The sequence below is a fragment of the Motacilla alba genome, chromosome 6 (genome assembly GCF_015832195.1).
Source record: "Motacilla alba alba isolate MOTALB_02 chromosome 6, Motacilla_alba_V1.0_pri, whole genome shotgun sequence".
In the NCBI taxonomy this organism is placed as follows: domain Eukaryota; kingdom Metazoa; phylum Chordata; class Aves; order Passeriformes; family Motacillidae; genus Motacilla; species Motacilla alba.
This window is the reverse complement of record NC_052021.1, coordinates 4,223,891-4,242,487: the sequence shown is the minus strand read 5'-3', so window position 1 is coordinate 4,242,487 and position 18,597 is coordinate 4,223,891. Positions and strand designations below refer to the sequence as shown.

Sequence of the window (18,597 nt, the reverse complement as noted above, 5' to 3'; positions counted from 1 at the left end):
AAACAGCTTCCTCACACACTGTCCTTGAGAAGAACAGAAAGATGAAGTAGAAAAACACCACCTGCAGATTGTTTATACTGAACAAGTTATCACATCCTTACAACTCCTTAATAATTCTCACAAGCTGTTGTGAGAAACGCTTGCTGTTTCTCTCTCTGTCCCATGGCATCCACATGGCTTCACCTCAGGGATGTGGTGACAACATCTCCAGGGGGTCCAGGAATCCAAGAAAGTGGACGTGGCTGGGTTTTCTGCCCTCAGGAAGAAGTTTTCTGCTAGAGACACCCAGAGCAGGAGGTCTCCCACCACACCATGGGGTGTGGGATTCACTGCAGCTCCTGCTGATGATCCATGGTCGTCCTTCAGGAGCTTGGGCTTATTGGAAATCCAGCCGGATGGATTTGGCTCTGTGTGTGTGTCCGTGCAGCTCTGCTGTGGGATGTGCTTGGTTCTGTGCTTGTCTTGGGTTGAACATAAAATAGAGACTCATCTATGGCCTCTCAGGGAGTGTTGGGTTTTCCAGCTTTTACAGAGACGGGGTAACTGAGAGGCGTTTTAAAAGATTTTGTTCCATGATTAGTCTTGATCAAAAGTGAGACATAAGAAATATAAAACTTAACACCATTCCATCAGAAACTAACCCATTTCCTAGCTGCAATACCTTATAAATATTTTTCGACCTATTAGCTGCTCCCACACACTACTAACACTTCTAACACCAATCACCTGTATTTTACCCCAAATAGTCTTACTACAATACATCTTTCACTGTTCTAATTCTCTAAAATATCTAGTCTTTTTACATATTTTAAAAGTTATTACATATTTTAAAACTTATTAAAACTTGTTTCTAGTTCAATCTCTCTCTCAACAATATCATCTCTATTCCATGACCTTCCTGAGTCAACACACCTGATCTCAGTATTTACATACAGGTGTACAAAACTGTGTAAACTTTCTAGCAAGTTTTTTAAAATTCTTTACAAATCCATTGCTCACAAGGGAGAATCACTCAGAAAATCATCCAAGAGCAGGTTCAGGCTGGAGCATGGACTGGAAATTGATATTTTGGCAAAAAAAATTGGAATGAGGAATTGCTTTAGAGTACATCCATGAAATTCAGCACTGGGGGACAGCCAAAGACCATTGTGAAGGAGAGAGAGGTTTAGCAGGTATTAGGTGAAGAAGTCACTTAACATTAAGTGCATTTGCAGGGATTTCACCAATTTTCTCTTGCTTTCTTATGCTGCTGCACTGCTTTGTTGAACACACTGGCTGCTGAAAGCATTCAACGAACCTTGGGGTTTGAGATTTGTTCAGACCCACCTTCTTTCACCTGTTTTATACATGAAATACCCTGCATCACTTAAATATTTTTTTCCTATTATGTAAAAAAATGAGCATGATTTTGAGCACTGAATTTTCTTTTCTACTGGGAGATGTGTCACACTGACAATTTTGCCTTTTATTCTGCATTTTCTTCTTCAGTTTAAGCATCTCCCTGGTGGTGGGAGCACATTCTGTGCTCCAGCATGATTTTCCCATGGTTTTTATGTGGAAAAGGAAGGCAGGGGCAGGCAGAGCACTTGAAATCCTGAGCACAGACAGCGAGACAGATGGAAGGAACTCAGAGCCCTGAGCAGACATGTGCAGTGCATGAGGGGTTTCTAGTTTAGGGACATCTCAGTAAACAATTTTGGGAATTTCAAAGGCCTGAGCAGGAGCCAGAGTCTTCTGAAGCCTCAAGCATAAGGCAGGAACTGGAAAAAACTTTCAAGCCAGAGCTGAATCTGTCTCCAGCAGATGTGAGATCGAATATCATCATCAGATGCTTCCTTTAAACTGAACCTCATTGCTTTTTTGAGGGAGCTTTGTAGAGAAAGTGCTCAAAAATTGAGAGTTTTCATTAAAAAAATTAAATTTTCCCCTGTCTCTGACTAAACAAGAGGGTGGAGATAGACTGATTTTCAGCAAGAGGCACCAAGCTGAGCTCCTTGCTGTGAGTCAACCAGTTCATTATTTCCACCCTTGAAGTGAAAACAGCAATTCAGAAAGGGGCACAGAACAGCCTCACTAAACAAATCCCAGCTCATTCCCGAGGGATTCCAGGGGAACAGCACCTTCCCATTTAGTTTGATCATTTGCACTTCCAACAAACCTCCAAATTCTATCCTCACCCTCTCATTTCACAGCTCCCACCCCTTCTTAAATGGGTTGTCCAAGCAGAGATGCCTTTTTAGAGTGTTTTGCAGGATTTTCTTTGTCCCCTCAGCTGCAAATATGTGGTTTAAGTCACTCAAAGAATCACTAGCAAGGGCAAAAGCAAGTTTAATATAAATTTGTGACAGAGTTTGATGGCAAGGGTCACTCTATTACTTATAATACAGATAAAGCAGACAAAGAAATATCAGATTAAAGCAATTAAAGAAATATCAGATAAAGCAATCAGATTACTGTGATTAATATCAGATTAATATCAGATTAGAATGATTCATGTGGAGATCAGGGAGGCAAAAGGTTGAGAAGGGAAAAAGTAAAGGATTCCAAGGGTTGAGTCCCGACACAAAAAACCCCCTTGCCAATCTCAGCCTCAGACTGGCTCAACAATTTAGGTCTGAATGGTTTATTATTCATAAAAATATCTAATAATGATTTATTATTCATAGCAATATCTAATCATGATTTATTATTCATAGCAATATCTAATCAACACTAGCAGTTCTTAATAAACTGACCAATTTAACACCTCTAAACCAATTCAATAGAACTTTCTGTAAGTGCAACAGAACCATGAATCTGACTTTACCAAACTTTAATGTCAAATCCAAAATGGCAACCTTGGTAATACACATGCATGCAGACTGACAGAAATATGGACTTCTGAAAATTCCCCTGGAGTTCAGTGAAGGCCTCACATCATGTACCTTTGAATCTGGAGCTGAGCCTCGAGGAGGGGAGACACCAACCCAACTGCATCATCAGCATTCAGCAATGTGATTTATCTGCTTTTTTTCTTCCCTGCCCCTCATCAGCTCAGTCCAGAGTACGCAGAGTATCCTGGCTTTATCCTCCACACCCACACCCTGTTTTATGCGTCGGGACTTTTTGCGTCCCTCCTTTCTTCTGCTGCAGCTTCCCCCAAACAAATTCAAACACACACAGAGACATCCTTGCCTTTGTTGTTTCATTCCATCCCACTGGGACTCCAGGATCCCTGTTCTGGTATCGAGGGAATGAAACTTTGCTGGCCAAAAGGGATTTTTATAAGTGCATTAAAATATTTCCCTTTAGGGAGCGCTCCAGGAAATGCAGGCCTAAAGTGAATTATTCCACATTTTCACTTCTTTCAGTTCTGGAGGCTCCAAAGGTATTTGCAGGAGGCCATTCCGGGTGTGACCATCTGCCTTTGGAAAGGCAGAGCTAGGAAGGCTTTTTTTGGGTCGTGTTTGTAGCATTTGGCCGGCTCTGCTGTGAAATAGAGCGTGAGCAGGAGCGAGAGGAAGCAAAGCCCCCCAGCACTGACCATGCCCGTTGCCTTAAAGGAAGGATCCAGCTGTGGGGACACCCCATCGCCGTGGACTGGGCAGAGCCAGAGGTGGAGGTGGATGAGGACACCATGTCCTCAGTGAAGATCCTCTACGTGAGGAACCTCATGCTCTCCACCACCGAGGAGACCATAGAGAAGGAGTTCAACAGCATCAAACCAGGTAGGAGCCCGCTGGCCCTCTGCCTCCTAAACAAGTGCTGCAAATGGGAATGTTTCTGCCTTCCTAAAATACCACAAGAGATAAAAATAGCTGGGTTTTTTCTGCTGCGAAATGTTCGTGTGGAATGCCACAAAAATTGTCGCGGGGCTGAAGGCTCCCACCCAAAATGCCATCCCATTAAAGGCTGCTTAATTCCCAGCTACAGCCACCATGAAGGAGGGTGATTGGCTACTGGAAGAGACCCAAAATGCTGCATGGGTCTGCCCTGTGTCATCAAAATGCTTTGGAATCATTTAGTCTTTCTTAAAAAGAGTTGGTGAAGCAGCTGGGTAACTTCAGCGTTCTCCTGTGGCAAGGGATAGTGATAAAAATAGAGTGATTTAATACAACTCCTTTTTATCTGATCTATCTAAATTCTGAGCTCATTTTCATACATTCCCCCCCCCCCAGTCCTCGTGTAAATTGGTGAATAATTAGTGCTTTCCATTTAATTCAATATTCCTTTGTGGCGTATCTTACATGCACTTGGGGTGAGATTTTTCAAAAAAAGCAGGGAGATTAGTTGGGAATAAAAATCCTGCTGGCTTTCAAAGGAGATTTTACTTCTGAGTTGCTCCAGCTTTAGGAAATTCCACTCAAAACCAACAAAGTAAAAATAACCCGTTTCTGCAGCTCTGCAAGCCACACAGTCCATTAGGCATTAGGAACTGATGCTTGGCAATGGGAAATCTCCTTTCATCTCACTCCTGTTAGCTTCCTTCTATTAATTTTTTAAAATACGCTGCAGAGCTTCAGTTTTCTTTCACTAACTTCTCATTTCATGCCTTTTTCTGGACTAGGCTGCAATGCAAAGGTCTTCACGAGTTTTCCTTGTGTCCTTCCAGCATTTCTGGCTCACACTTTTAGCCAGCATCAAGCTGTTGCAGAACCCATTTTACTCCTGAGTTAAATTTATGTTATCCCACTCCATGAACTGTTTCCTTCTTCTATTTACCCAGTTTTGCTCCCAAGCTTTGAACAAGCTCACACTCCCCAGAAACACATTTGTTTCTTTTGACACTTTGGTAACAGTCATCTGCTTTGCTCCTAAGAAGTTTTCCACTATAACAACACAAATTCTGCATCATCTTTCATTTTCCTTTTATCATTTCAGCATTCACATTGGAATTTTTTTTTTAATGGACAGCTTTGATTTTGGTGGCTAAAATCAGGAATGGGTACATTAGAGCAGCAAAACTTCCAGCTTTGGGGAGAGAAAATGCAGTTTTAGTTACAGTGAGATCAAAGAAGGCAGCAAAGATGTGAAATGATTCATTGCCCTGCCATGGTTCTCTGCCTCACTCATTGAGCCACGTTTCAGCAGTACTTAGCTGAAATTACCTTGGATCCAGGGCATTAAGAAGCTGTTTTGACATCAACAAATCATCCAATAAAAAAATGATCCGGAGCTTCCAATGACACAGCGATTGCCACATCTCCGAGAGCTCCACAGGCAGGACCAGGAATGCTGCTTCTGCTCCTCGAGCTGGGATACAGCACAAGGAGCACCCCTTAACTCTGTGCCAAATTCACGGCCTGATGACTTCTGCAGAGCTGTCTCTCTGAAAAGCCCTGCCCTTGCTCCCTGGGAATCCCAAGGAAATTCCTCCTGTCTGGTGGAGTTTCCGGCAGGAGGATTGTGCTGTCCCCATGTGCTGGAGGGACAATGCTCCCTGTCTAACGTCCCATGGATGGGCTCTCCATGGAGCTGACCCAAGGGTGGGTATCACATTGCTTGGCCCAGCAGAGGCGGAAGCAGGGGAGAGCAGAATTTTTGGCTCGGGGCTGGTGTCCTGGAATGCTCTCCAGGAGGCAGAAGGGGGATAGTCAAAACACAGCACGTTCATTAAAGCTTCCACTTGTAAACAAAGCATCAGCATATAACTCCCATAAATTCAGGCTTGGAAAATCATCCTCTGTCCCAGAAGGACACAAAGTGCTACTTTACCATCCCTGTGTCATTCCAAGACGTGCAGCCTGCTTGGGTTGTGGGCTGGGACTGGCTCATTTAGCCCCCTGCAGCTCCTAATGACTCCCCTGAACACCAAAGAAATTTGTTTCCTCCTGCATTTTTCTAAGTGCTTTTTGTGGCAATATGACATTTCCCTGTGCACCTGTTCAGCTTTAGGAGGTAAGAAGCCAACAGAAGAGTTGTTCAGCATCCCTTAGCCATGTTTCCAGAGGATATTTCTGGGGGTTTTACAGGAGGCTGGGCTGGCTGATGTTGTGCTTCCCAAGCCACAGGAGCAGAGAAGATGAGGAATTAAAGAAATGGCTGAAGGCTGTGGCTAGGGGGAACAGGACTGGTGGGGTTATTTTGGAGACAGACTCCTCAGTGTAGAGTATGAGTTCCTGTCAGAGCAGCTGACGGGAAAGAGAAAACTGTGGGGGATGGACTTGGAAAAGAAGAGCAAGAAGTCATTTACACTTGAATTACTTCAGATAAATTGGATGTAAGAAAGATTCTCCAGCCTAAGCCCCATCCCAGGAGGGCCAACCCTCAGCTGCAGAGCCTGACCGGGGCTGTGTCCAGGTGAATTGGGGCATCCAGGGAAGCCCCACTGCCACGGGAAAGTCTGTTTCCTAGGGAGAGGCTGTTTCTTAGGGAAAGACCTGCTGCCCCATCAGCCCCAGCCCATCCCAGTGCCCCGTGCTGTTCTGTCCTGTGCAGGGCTGGCTGTTCATTCTTCCTGAACATCCTGAGCTGGTTGTCAAGGAGAAAAACCTCCTTGTTTTATGGCAAAAGCACCAACTTTCCCCTAGCTGCCTCCAATGCATGTACAAAAGCAGGGAGATAGGGATCACAGGGGGATATTCCCACAGCTGGTGCGTGGTCAGTCACAGAAGAGAGACACAAGACCAAAGGTAGTGTTCAACAGAATGGTTTGGACAGGAGAAAACCACTCCAAGTTTAATGGGAATCTTACTGCTGTCTGATCCAAACACTTCTAGTTTGCCTTGAAATGCTACAAGCCTTGTATATTGATTTTCCTCTGGAATATACATCCAAAGAGGTGAGGGGACATTGACCTCTTGTTCTTCTACGTTTGCTCAGCCTTTGCTCTCCAGGGTCTCATAACCTGACAAAACCAGTCTTTCAGATCTCTGTTTTCTGACTAATCCCCACTTCCCACTAATGTTCCAATGTTTTCCACAGGTGCAGTGGAGAGAGTCAAGAAAATTAGAGACTACGCCTTTGTGCACTTTAATAAAAGAGAACACGCAGTGGAGGCCATGAAAGCCTTGAATGGGAAGGTAAAGCTGCTGTAAATGTTAATTCCTGGGGCTTATGGTGCAGTATATTACACAAAGCCACCTGCTTCATTAGCTCCAAAACCCTCCTGGAGGTGTTATCCCAATTTGCTCTTTGCTGGTTGCTTTTATACTCCTGAATTTGTTTTTCAGCAGCTCTGTTGTACACAAACGATTCATTTTGGCTCCTTGTATTTGTGCTAAGTGTTTGCCTGGCTCTAGCTCACTGCTCAGACGAAAAAAAAAAAAAAACAAAAAAGGAAAAGCTGAAAGAAGAACTAGGAAAGGAGGGGTTAGGATCCCCCCCTGGCTCACACTCACATCCTTGTTCCAGACTGCCAACAAAAACACTGGCAGGGCAGCGTGTGAATGGCAAACTGGGACAAACGAGGTCAGCCCAAACATCTGCTCCGAGTTCAGATGCGGATTTGCGAGGAGGCTGCTGAATTTAGCCCTTCTTGCACTGCATGTAATTCACTGCAAAGCCGGAGCTGTTCCCAAAGAGGTGTTAACCCCGCTCCTATTTTTAGTGCCACTGCTGTTCTCCATGGGAGCACATGGAATCTCACTGCCTTACGAGCTGCTTTGCAGGGAATTGAGGTCTTTTGAAGGCTTTGCTGAAGGAGCCTCTCGCAGCTGGAGCCAGAGCTGGGTGCTCTCAGGTTAAGCCTCCACCCATGTGAAGGAGATCCAGGGCTTTTTTGGAGTGGTTTCCTCCACCTTCCCATCCCCTTAGGACATGGGGGCAGCTGTCCCATATGTTGGATTTCCATCAAGCACTTTTAAGCACTTCCCCTTGTGCCTTAAACAGCTGGAACAGAGGCTAGACAGAGTTAAGGGGAGTAAAAGCATATTTATTGAAGGGCCTTCAAAGGCCACCCCCTGGCAGTACCAGAGCCACGGCTTTGGCTCTGTCCGGATGGCTCCAAGATGGAAGCAAAAGAGGGATTGGTCACAAGATCTCACATTTTTAAAAGTTCTGGTCCATTTGAATATTGGAGTTAATTGTCCAGTTACAGCCCCAGCCCATGAAGTCCCATCCTTCTTATTTTCTCTCATCAGTCCATGTTGTTTACACTCTTGGGCCTGAGATCCAGATTTAGCTGTCTTGGGTCCCCAGCTAGAGAAGGCATTGTTGTGTCTACCTACTCTGTGAAGAGAGCTTACTATCCCCTTATACAAAACCCAGTACCGCACACCCGAGCAGCACAAAATCAAAAAGAAGGAAAGGAAAAAAAAAAAAAGCAAAACCCCAAGGTATCATTTCCCCCCTGCGCTTGTCCCTTGCTCTCTCAGGTGCTGGATGGCTCCCCGATCGAGGTGACCTTGGCCAAGCCGGTGGACAAGGACAGCTACGTGAGGTACACACGCGGCACGGGCGGCAGGGCCCCGGTGCTGCAGGGGGAGTACACCTACACCCTGGGCCACCTGTACGACCCCGCCACCGCCTACCTGGGCGCCCCGGTCTTCTACGCACCCCAGGCCTACGCGGCCATCCCCAACCTGCACTTCCCCGCCGCCAAGGGGCTCGGCAACAGGAGCATCCTCCGGCCCCCCTCCGTCCGAGGTAATTCCCTGCTGGAGTTTTGGAAAACCGAAAACCAACAATTCCCCTCGCGCCCAGCGTCTCCTCCAGGGGTGGGGCAGCTGCTCCCCAGACGGGTGTTGGTGACATTGGCTTTGCCCCAGCTCCTGGATGCCGTTTTCTGTGATGGAAAACGCAGGGTTTAGGGTCTTTTCTTTCCCAAAGGCAACCTTCCAGCTGAAAAAAAAAATAACTGTTTTCCTGGAAGGAATTTCTAGGTTGCCCTCAGTCCAGTGTAAATAACCCACGGATCCTCCTGGTTTTGCCCCAGCAGGGAAGACCAAATAAAACACTTTCCCTTTCCCCCTTCAGAGTTGGCTCCCACAGCCAGCCACCACCACCACTGTGTTTCCTCTCGGCTTTGAAAGTTGCAGGGAAAATTTTACCAGTCCTGGTGTTTTCTGACCCAAAGCTGTGGAGTTTTCCAAGGAAGTCACATTGCCCTGGTGCAGGATAGGGAATCAAACAAGCCATTCTGTGCTCTGGGAGGTGGAGGCCCCCTTTTGGGGGATTGTTAACTTAATAATAATTAATTCAACTAATTCAATCTATGAATAAAAGAGAGTATTTCTGAAAACTCTTGGGTGACCCTGCCTGGAGCCAAATCAAATCCCCACACTCATGCCCCCCCCAAATTAAATGTCAGTACAGACATTGTTTGGTCAGTGCCAATGTAAGTTTGGGGCTAGCAAAGAAATAACTCCGTCATATTGACCTTCCTTCCAAAGATGATGCCTTGTGTCCCCAAGCCAAGTTCCACAGCAGGCTGGGACTCTGTGGCACCCTGGTAGGCCTGGCAAGGATCATGATGGCCAGTTTTTGTCCCTTCAGCAGGAAGGAGACAGAGCAGCAGGAATACCCCTTGTTCCTGAAGTTTTCCCCCACGCAGGTGAACCAGCTCCTCTAAAGGTTGCATTGGGAAGGGAGCAGATGTGATAATTCCTCACCCGTCTCTTGCCTCATGGTCTCCCCAGACTCCCAAGCAGGGTTCCCTGAGGAAAACTGGAAGTGTAATGGGGCAAAACCAAAGAGGATTTTTGTCCATATAGGGATGAAATTGTGTAAGCTGTGAATTCTTCAAGGTGAAATTACACTGGTGGGTAACAAAAGATGCCAGCTGTCCCCTCTCTGGCTTCCAGCTACTAAGCTGGGTAAAAAGCTGTCATGAAATCAAAACTGACCAGACATGATGAAAAATGGGCAGAAAGAAGGAGTTTTTCCCCAAACCCCCTCACCTATCCAAGAAAGGGTGTCAGTGTAGAGCCTGTGTTATCCCACCAGCAGACCTCCTGCTTACCTGCTTCCCAATCCTCCCAGCAAGCGGGGCTAACTTTTCCATTTCAGCAAGAATCAGGGTCCTTTTTCCCGTGATTTGATTCGGTTTAATGCCTTCTTACATTCCTAGAAATTTACATGAATGTACCTGTAGGGGCTGCGGGCGTCCGAGGCCTGGGAGGCCGCGGCTACCTGGCGTTCCCGGGCCTGGGGCGCGGATACCACCTCAAGGGAGACAAGAGGGGAGAGGAAAAGCTCTACGACCTCCTGCCAGGCATGGAGCTCACCCCCATGAACCACGTCACGCTAAAGCCCCAAGGGATCAAACTGGCCCCTCAGGTATGTGCCCCAAAAAGAGCGTCCATGTCCCAAGGGTTGTGTTGGGAAAACGGGCCCCTCGTTCAATCTGTGCCGCGGCCTGGTAAATAAATCTGTTCTTGTGTCTCAAAAGACATTAAAAAAATGAGTGGCACCAGTTGCATCTTGCAATATCCACCTGCCTCACAGAATCGTGGAATGGTTGGGGTTGGAGAAGACTTTTAAGATCACCATGAGTGTCAGGGGACAGTTGTCATAAATGCCTCAATCCAGTTCTGGCTGTGGCTCCATAAAAGCACCGTGAGTCAAGGAATTTCCACCCACGATGGGTTTGATACATAAAATGCACACCTGGGGCTTCACCAGGGAACAATGCACAAAAAATAGAGAAAGAATGCACATTTTCAAATCATTTATGGCAAAAGAAGTGTTGACATAACCCAGCCTAGCACAGAAACTCTGCTAGCTCAGGGAGGCTTTTGATTTGGTTGAGTGTGTTGATGCAGATGGATCAAAAGGGCTGAAGAGAAATCCAGAATAAATTCCCTGAGTTTCTGAATGTCCAGCTCTGACAGTAATTCTTTTCCCCTTATATTGTGCAGAGTAACATGAGAAACCAACTTCACCCTGATTTTTGAAGCATGTCTTTGCCTTTTAACACTTCAATTGCCACAGCACCAAGTTTGCCAAGGTTTATGAAAACGTCCTTGTTTTCTCCCAGAAAACTGGACAGTGGGATTTTTCCCTCCTGCAAAAGTCCCCTTAGTCTGTTTTGTCAGCAAATCACAGAATCAAAGAATGGTTTAGGATGGAAGGGATCTTTAAGCTCACCTAGTACCAACTTGTGCCATGCAGAGAGGCGCCTTCCACTAGAGGTGCGAAATCCCTGGAAGGGTTCTGCAGGGCTTTAGGGCAGGTGAAATTCATTTTTATAAAACCAGCATATAAAGGAGTTGGGACAGCAGGGAACAAGTGTTGCCACAGTGAAAGAATGAACTGTTGTAATTGAGAGCTGAACTGTGTAATGAAGCGTTTTACACTGCAAGAGGCTAAACTTCAGCTGGAGCTGCGGTGGCAAAATTAAAAGCAGCAACGAGGTTTAAATTTTACTTTTGAGTTTTAAATCCATTCAAAAGTAAGCTGTAAATGAGGTAGACCTCAGCAAGACTTCAGGGTGACCTAATTGTGGCCTTCCAGTGCCTGAAGGGGCTGCAAGAAAGATGGAGAGAGACTTTAAAAGGGCCTGGAGTGCCAGAACACAGGGAATGGCTTACCATGCCAGAGGGCAGGGATAGATGGGATTTTGGGAGGAAATTCTTGGCTGTGATGGGGGTGAGGCTCTGGCACAGGTTTTTCAGATGGTTGACCCATCCCTGGAAATGCTCAAGGCCAGGTCAGAGCAACCTGGTTTAATGAAAGGTAACCAATCCCAGCTGGGACAGCACACAGGCAGTGGGTTAAAAACCCCTGGAATCCCAAACCAAAGCAGGAATGTTTCTGGACAGCAATTCCCAATTACCAGGGGACCAGCTGTGCCAAGGCTGAGGGCAACGTGGTTCAGCATTTCAAAAGCTGCAATCGCCTGCTGAAGCCCGTGGAATTAATTGGATGGAAACACAACGTTTTTTTCTTTTTAAAAAGAAGCCTATTTGGACTTCTGGTGCTCTGTAACCCACTAAGCCAGGGAGGCAGCAGAGCAGAGAAGATGAATGCAACCCAAGTTTCTTTAGTCCTCTGAAACAGACATCCATGAGACAGAGCTTCTGAGGAGGATTCAAAGAAAACCACACTGAAATAATCTAATCAGCAAAAGGCCTCAGATGCCCAACTGAACAGGGAATAATTTCGGGAATTAAACAGATAGTATAAAGCATTTAGATGAATCTTACACTTCAAGGTGGGTGCAGTATTCTATCTGCCATTTATATTGGATTTTTTGCTAAGCTTTGAGGAAGCTGCCAGGACTCCCTGAAAACCCTGTGAGGGAAGGCAGCTGCTCAGCACAGGGGCTGGAGCTAGGCGAGGAGGCTTCTGCACAGCAATTAACCCCAGCACAAATCCCTTTTTTTTTTTTTTTTTTTTCTGCCTAGATCTTAGAAGAAATCTGCCAGAAAAACAACTGGGGACAGCCTGTGTACCAGCTCCACTCTGCCATTGGCCAGGACCAAAGACAGCTCTTCCTCTACAAAATCACTATCCCTGCCCTTGCCAGCCAGAACCCCACCATGTACGTCATTAGTGGAAGGTTTCTGAGGCGTAGGCTTTATTTTTTAAATTATATTCTACCTAACAGCTGTCCTCAAAGTGCCAAGCACACAGGTCTCCGTTTCCTTTTATTTAAAAAAAAATTCTTAAATATATTTTAGAATATTTATTGAATCTATATTTATTAAATATTACTTTAATTTTTCATTTTTAAATTTAATATTTATTTAATTTATTAATTCTGTATTTATTTATACCTATATATCTTTATTTATTAAATCATATATGTTTATATAATTGTATATACATATGTATATATAGATGTATATATAATTATATACTATCTATTTGTATTATATATATTAATATATTAATTTTATATATTAATATATTAATTTGTATAATGTATAAATATATAATAGCATATTAATTTTATATATTTGTATAGTATATACACAAATATGTATATATATTAGTATATATTTATATTATTATACATATCTATATTAATATATCTATTATTATACATATATATGAAATACTTTTTTAAAAAATACAGGGAGGAGAACATCCACAGAGTATAATTACCTGCTGTTCTTGGTGCTCTCTCTGCTGGTGCAAACATTACAGAAAGCCAGACATAATCAGGCAAAAGGGTGTTTTTTTAGTACAAAAAGAAAGCAAATGATAGCCCTTGTGGGGAAATGAAAGGAATTTGAAGGAACATGCTGATATTTCAGCTCCAAATATGATTGTAAACATTCCTGACCAAAACCACTGTTGGCTGGGTATTGTAAAGAAAAACCCAGGCTGGGTATTGTAAAGAAAAAATGCAGGATGGTTTTTTTTGATGGAAAAAGCCCAACAAACTCTGCAAGGACGTCGTGTCCAGCATGAGATCCAGGGTCGATAACCCCAGCGAGGGAGCAGAGCGTGGGGAGGAGAGCAGCTCTGGTATTGCACCAGCCCAGGGAAGCCACGCTTCCATTTGCTGTGCGGGGTGGTGCCAGCTCTGAGTGGATCCCAGCACCTGGCAGGAAAGCCCTGGGGAAAGCAAACCCGGCTAACTTTGTGCTGTGCTCACAGACATCCCTTCACGCCGCCCAAGCTCAGCGCCTACATCGACGAGGCCAAGACCTACGCGGCAGAGTACACCCTGCAGACCCTGGGCATCCCCGTGGAGGGGGCAGAGGTGCCTCCTGCAGCGCCAGCTTTCCCAGGTATGGGGATGTCTCTACAGCAAAAGGCTCCTGGAATGCCATTTTTCCTGATGGCTCCTTGTGGGTGTGAGGATTGAAGCAGGTTTTTGTTGCTGAGGACTGGCCTGGTTCTGCTCCCCCACAGTGACTCGTGTTGCTTGTGTGTCTGGCATCTTTAGCAGGGAATTCCAGACTGCTTTGGGTTGGAAGGGACCCTAAAGATCACATAATTCCACACCTTCCTCTGTCCCAGGGTGCTCCAAGCCCTGTCCTGCCTGGCCTTGGACACTTCCAGGGATCCAGGGGCAGCCACAGCTCCTCTGGGCACCCTGTGCCAGTTTGTTGCTTAGAAAGAATTTTATCTCTATCCCAGGACTGCCCAAATTTCTGTGTCCACATCCCAGAGCAACTCAGGCTGGGGGCACTGGGGTGGGGGGCTCTGCTCCAACCCCAACCCCTCAGGTCAGTGCCACAGCTGGGATTATGTCCAGAGGGGTCAGAGCAGTGTCCAAGGGCAGAGAATCCCAACATCCAGAGGCCCATGCCACCTCCACACATCCCCTGCACTCCTCCCATTTGTGAAAACCTCCTTCAACTGGGAGCCCCAGAAACAAAGCAGGATGCAAAGCTGGCGTCCCCAGTGCCACATCTGGGATGAGTCCCCTCCCTGGCCCTGATGCCACCAGGATGGAGGAGGTCCTCCTCCCTGCAAGGACACGTGGCTGATGAATTCATGGGCTCTCCGTCCTCCCCCAGCACCCCCAGCCCCTTGTGAACCAACTCTTGGGATTTCATCTGCCAAAGGAATGACGCAGCCATGAAAGCTTGGATCCAGTCTCAGCTCTCACAACCCCACAGAAGGTTTCTCTCCCAGTTTGAGAATTCGTAGCTCTTGCAACTGCTCAAAACAGTTTGGAAAATCATGGAAAACACAGGAATCGCATTTGCCGTGCTCTCCAGCACGACAGTAGTTCTGATGGAGAGGCAGCACCAGGTGCCAAGCTGCGCATGAGGAATGCATTAGTCAGTACTACTGAGTTGTTTGGAGTGTCTCAAGGATGGATTTAAAAAAAAAAATAAAACATCTATCCGGCTTCCTGCCACAGGAGTCCGCAAAAGCCACAGAAAAATCAATTTGTCTGGGCTTGTGCAGCTTCCGCAGCGTGGAAACCAAATGGGCTCTTTATTGAATCCAGCCCCCACTTACTGCTTAATTAGCATCTCTCCTTTTCTTTCATCCACCCTTATTTATTTGTCTTGGGAGCTTGGCAAATGGACATGCACTAAAGTTGCTGCCTGCAGCGCACACCGGTCCTCGGTCAGGGCTTGCTAAAGCTCAGCTCAGGCCATGCCCAGCTCACAGCTCATTTCTCTCCCAATGGTGGCAGCTGTGCCTTAAGTCCCAGATTTCTCAATTCCTGCTTGAGACGTTGCACCTGGCTTTGCTGGTGCAAAGAGAATACTCTGGAGAGCCACAATATTCAAATTGTAAGGAATTCCTCATGTTTTTCCCCAAAGTGACACCTCCAGTGAGGCAATGTGTGCTCCCTGTTGCTCAATATTTCCATTCCCCCACCAAGAGGACCTTGGCTCTGGCTGACCTGGAGTTGATCCTGTTGCCCATGTGGTCAGACAGGATCCTGGGAGATGTATTTTGGCAGCAGAGCCTGCTCCAGCAGATCCAATGGATACCCCGGCTGCTCTTCCCAAATTTAGGCTTTGTCTTAATTCCTGATGCTTTTACAACAAAACACTGCGGTCTGCTTGACAAGCTGCTATGCCCTGCCTTCAGAGGAACAAGCCCCAAATGATGCTGTTTTCCCAGTGATTCATTCTCAAACAGCAACGCTTACATCTTCCCATGGAAAATCTGGAAGAGTTGAAACCACATTTTCCATTAGAAACCAATGGGAAAAACCCCGTCTACTAAACATTTGCTCCCTGCTGTTGCATTGAGAGGGTTTCCCTACCATGGCTGTCCTGAACTGCCTGTATTTTGGCTATGAAGGGATCAGAGCTATATTTTCTCCAAGAATCCTGCCCAAATTTCCCCCATTCTTGGTTGTTTGCTTGCCCTCCTCATGCCATATAGGGCGGACCTGTCCAGAGCACCATTAGCTCAGAAATAATCAAAACTTGAGGAAAAAATATTCAACCAGAGAGTGTTTTTCCAGCGCTGTGTTTAACAAATCATGGGTGAGGAAATGCTTAAATTTTCCTATGAATTATTTAATTTATTTGCATTGTTCCCACTAACAAACTCACTGCTGCCCAAGCTGTCCCCCCTTTAAGTCGTCCCATCAAAACCTACTGGGTGATGGTGAGTTTTGGACGGATTTTCATTAATCCACAGGTTTTCCTTCCTTTTTTCCTTCAGGATACACCATTGCTAACGCAGCTGCCACTGTCACAGCCACTCAGCTCAAGCAAGCAGTGACATTGGGACAAGATTTGGCCACGTATGCGACCTACGAAGCCTATCCTGCCTTCGCTGTCGCCGCACGGAGCGACGGCTACGGAGCCTTTTAACCAAATTCCCTTGACCCCAGCACAGGCAGAAAGGCAAAGAAAAACAATCTCAGTCTGGTAATCCAACACCCTCACGATTTTAAGCTAATCTGTGGCCTAAGGTTCGTTTTAGTCGGAGTTTCAGTCTTGTAGGTCTTTAGTTTTGTAACGGGATCTTTTGTAACCGGGCGGGGGGGGGGGGGGAGGAGAAATTTTTTTAAATGGTGCAAAATCAGATTTTCACACTAGAAAGCAGAAGCTCAGCCCAGGAAATGAGAGGTTCTCAGGTGTATATATATATTTTTAGATGTATATATATTTATACACCTATTTTGTGTGTGTGTTTACAAGCAACAACCTGTGCTGAAAACAGTTGGTCCCCTGGCTGTTGTGACCAGGACTGGGGAAGGACGGGGTGGCCCAGCAAACCCCCCCGTGCACCAGGAATTCTCCTGCATCCACCCCAAAGTTTCCCAGGCCAGGCAGAGCAGAGGTACCTCTTGGTACATGAGTTTGCCTCTCCCTGCCCCTGATCCCCCCCTGCCACCGGCATGGGGCATCTCAAGGCTCTTTGAAATTCTTTGCCAAGGCAAAAAAACATTTATCCTAAACATTTTTGCCCAGCCCAAGAGGCTAATTTTTAACAGGCTTCCACGCTAATTTTATTTTCAAAGCAGGGCACAAGAATTCAGCAGAGCTTTCCCTCTTACTTTGCTCCCTCCCAGCCACATCCAAAAATCAGCAAATACCGGTGTCTTTCTGTGTGCTTCTCATCAAATGGCACATTCACTGGAAAACAGGGAAACTTTTAAGCCTGAGGAGCAGAAAAGTGTTATTCATTAAGGCAAATTCTCTACTTAATTAGAGCACAAGAGCTCACAGCCATGGCCCAGTAATAGCAGGAATAAAATTATATCCAAAGAACATTTTCCCAGGTTGGAAAGAGCCCTGCCTGGCTTTACACATTAAATCAAGGTTGCTGCCTGCTCTGATTCCAGCAAAAATTAATTTAGTGGAAGAGGATTCATGCCAACAGTAAAGGCACCTCTTCATTTGGGGAGCACCAGAGTTGGTGTTGTGTTTGACCCCTTTGAGGGTGCTGGGAGCATCCTATGGTGTACAGCAGGGGCATTATCCATTTATTTTTGCCATGGGATCAAGGCAGGAGCAATGATGCTGTGGAGATATAGGAGGAATCCAGCGCTGGATAACTACAGCAAACACATTAATCCTGTATCATAAATCCTACATGGTGATGCACACTAAGAAAACTTGAATTTATTCAGTCCAGGACCAAAGGAACCCTTTGGGGAGGAGGAATTTACAGCTGGGTTGGTGACACCCAGCAGATCTGGCCCCAGCTTTTTCAGCTGCTTTAGATGCTGTGAGGTGGCAGAGTAGAAGCCATTCCAAGGGGAGATTTTTCCTGTGCATCCCCCAAGCTGTGCAAAGCACCAGGGTCTGTGCCAAGATGGTGACTGCAGCAACCAAGTGTTTCTTTCCCCTTCTGACTCAGTTTCCCCCGGAATGGAACAAACCCCATAAGCTGTACAGTCTGAGATCCCGTTAGACCCCTCCTATTTATAAAGTAGCTCGTTAGGGTGACCCTAAAGGTATTACAAGCCCTCTGTGGCTGCTGCTGGCCACGTTTGGCTTCGCAGCAAAGGACAAACCTGGTCACAGAGGGCCAAATAACTGAGAGTGTTATGGATTTCGTGGCTTTTTTTTTTTTTTCTCTTCTGTATATGTCTTTAAGTGGTGTTTGCCAACGAGGAGCATAGCCAGGAGAGTCTCTCAAACCATTGGCAGGAAGTGTTTCTCACTTTCCATGTTCAGTAAGTTTAGTCTGCTTTTTCAGCTATTTATATAAGTTCAGAAAGATGTCAAAGCAGAGGGCAAGAAGCAGTATTAAAAATGTGTGCATGAAGCACTTATTTTTGTACGAGTAGTACAAGGTTTGTATAGAGTTTTAACACTGTGAAGTGTAGCGAAAAATCACCATTTCCATTTACTGGAGGACAATCACGTATGTTTAAGGGGAATGAAGGGGAAAATGGCATCTCAATCATCCGTTACAAATTAGAACCGGGACTAAATTCTGTGAAGCAACTCCGTGATTTTAGAGTAATCCGAGGACATTCACTGGACTTTGAAATATCATTAAAACTTTTTAAACACAAGCCTCAGTCCTTGTATACATCTGTGGTAAACAGGAGCACACTTTGCTCCTCAGGGATCGATCCCAGGTCACACTGGCAGGGTCACAGGCTGTTCAGGAGTGTTTTCCACATGCACTTTGGTGACCCTCACCAAACACACGCAGCAGAAAATTGGCAGGTTTTGTACTTATGCACTTCTAAGTGAAAAGTCAAGGGGTTCTGGGCCTCTCTTCCCAGCACTTCTTTGGTCAGCAATCATTTACCTGTCAGTGCTACAGGAATTGGGTTTGCTGTGAATTTATTACAGTGGTAATTGTTCCTTACCTGATCCCTGTGGAGATTTTCTGGGG

The 18,597-nt window shown here is 45.8% G+C and overlaps 1 protein-coding gene across 2 annotated transcripts; it reads left to right on the top strand.

Moving 5' to 3' along the window:
* The first annotated feature begins 2,807 nt into the window (after positions 1-2,807).
* A1CF (APOBEC1 complementation factor) lies at positions 2,808-18,268 on the top strand. 2 transcript variants are annotated; one of them, XM_038141292.1, is made up of 7 exons: positions 2,808-3,707; positions 6,904-7,001; positions 8,295-8,565; positions 9,989-10,197; positions 12,267-12,403; positions 13,468-13,601; positions 15,958-18,268. In XM_038141292.1, exons 1-7 carry the CDS (start codon positions 3,617-3,619, stop codon positions 16,107-16,109), a joined length of 1,092 nt encoding a protein of 363 aa, XP_037997220.1. In that variant the 5' UTR covers positions 2,808-3,616; the 3' UTR covers positions 16,110-18,268. The 2 variants fall into 2 exon arrangements, with proteins under 2 accessions (XP_037997220.1, XP_037997221.1); XM_038141293.1 differs by having other exon boundaries at positions 2,815-3,707; positions 10,013-10,197.
* Positions 18,269-18,597: the final 329 nt, after the last annotated feature.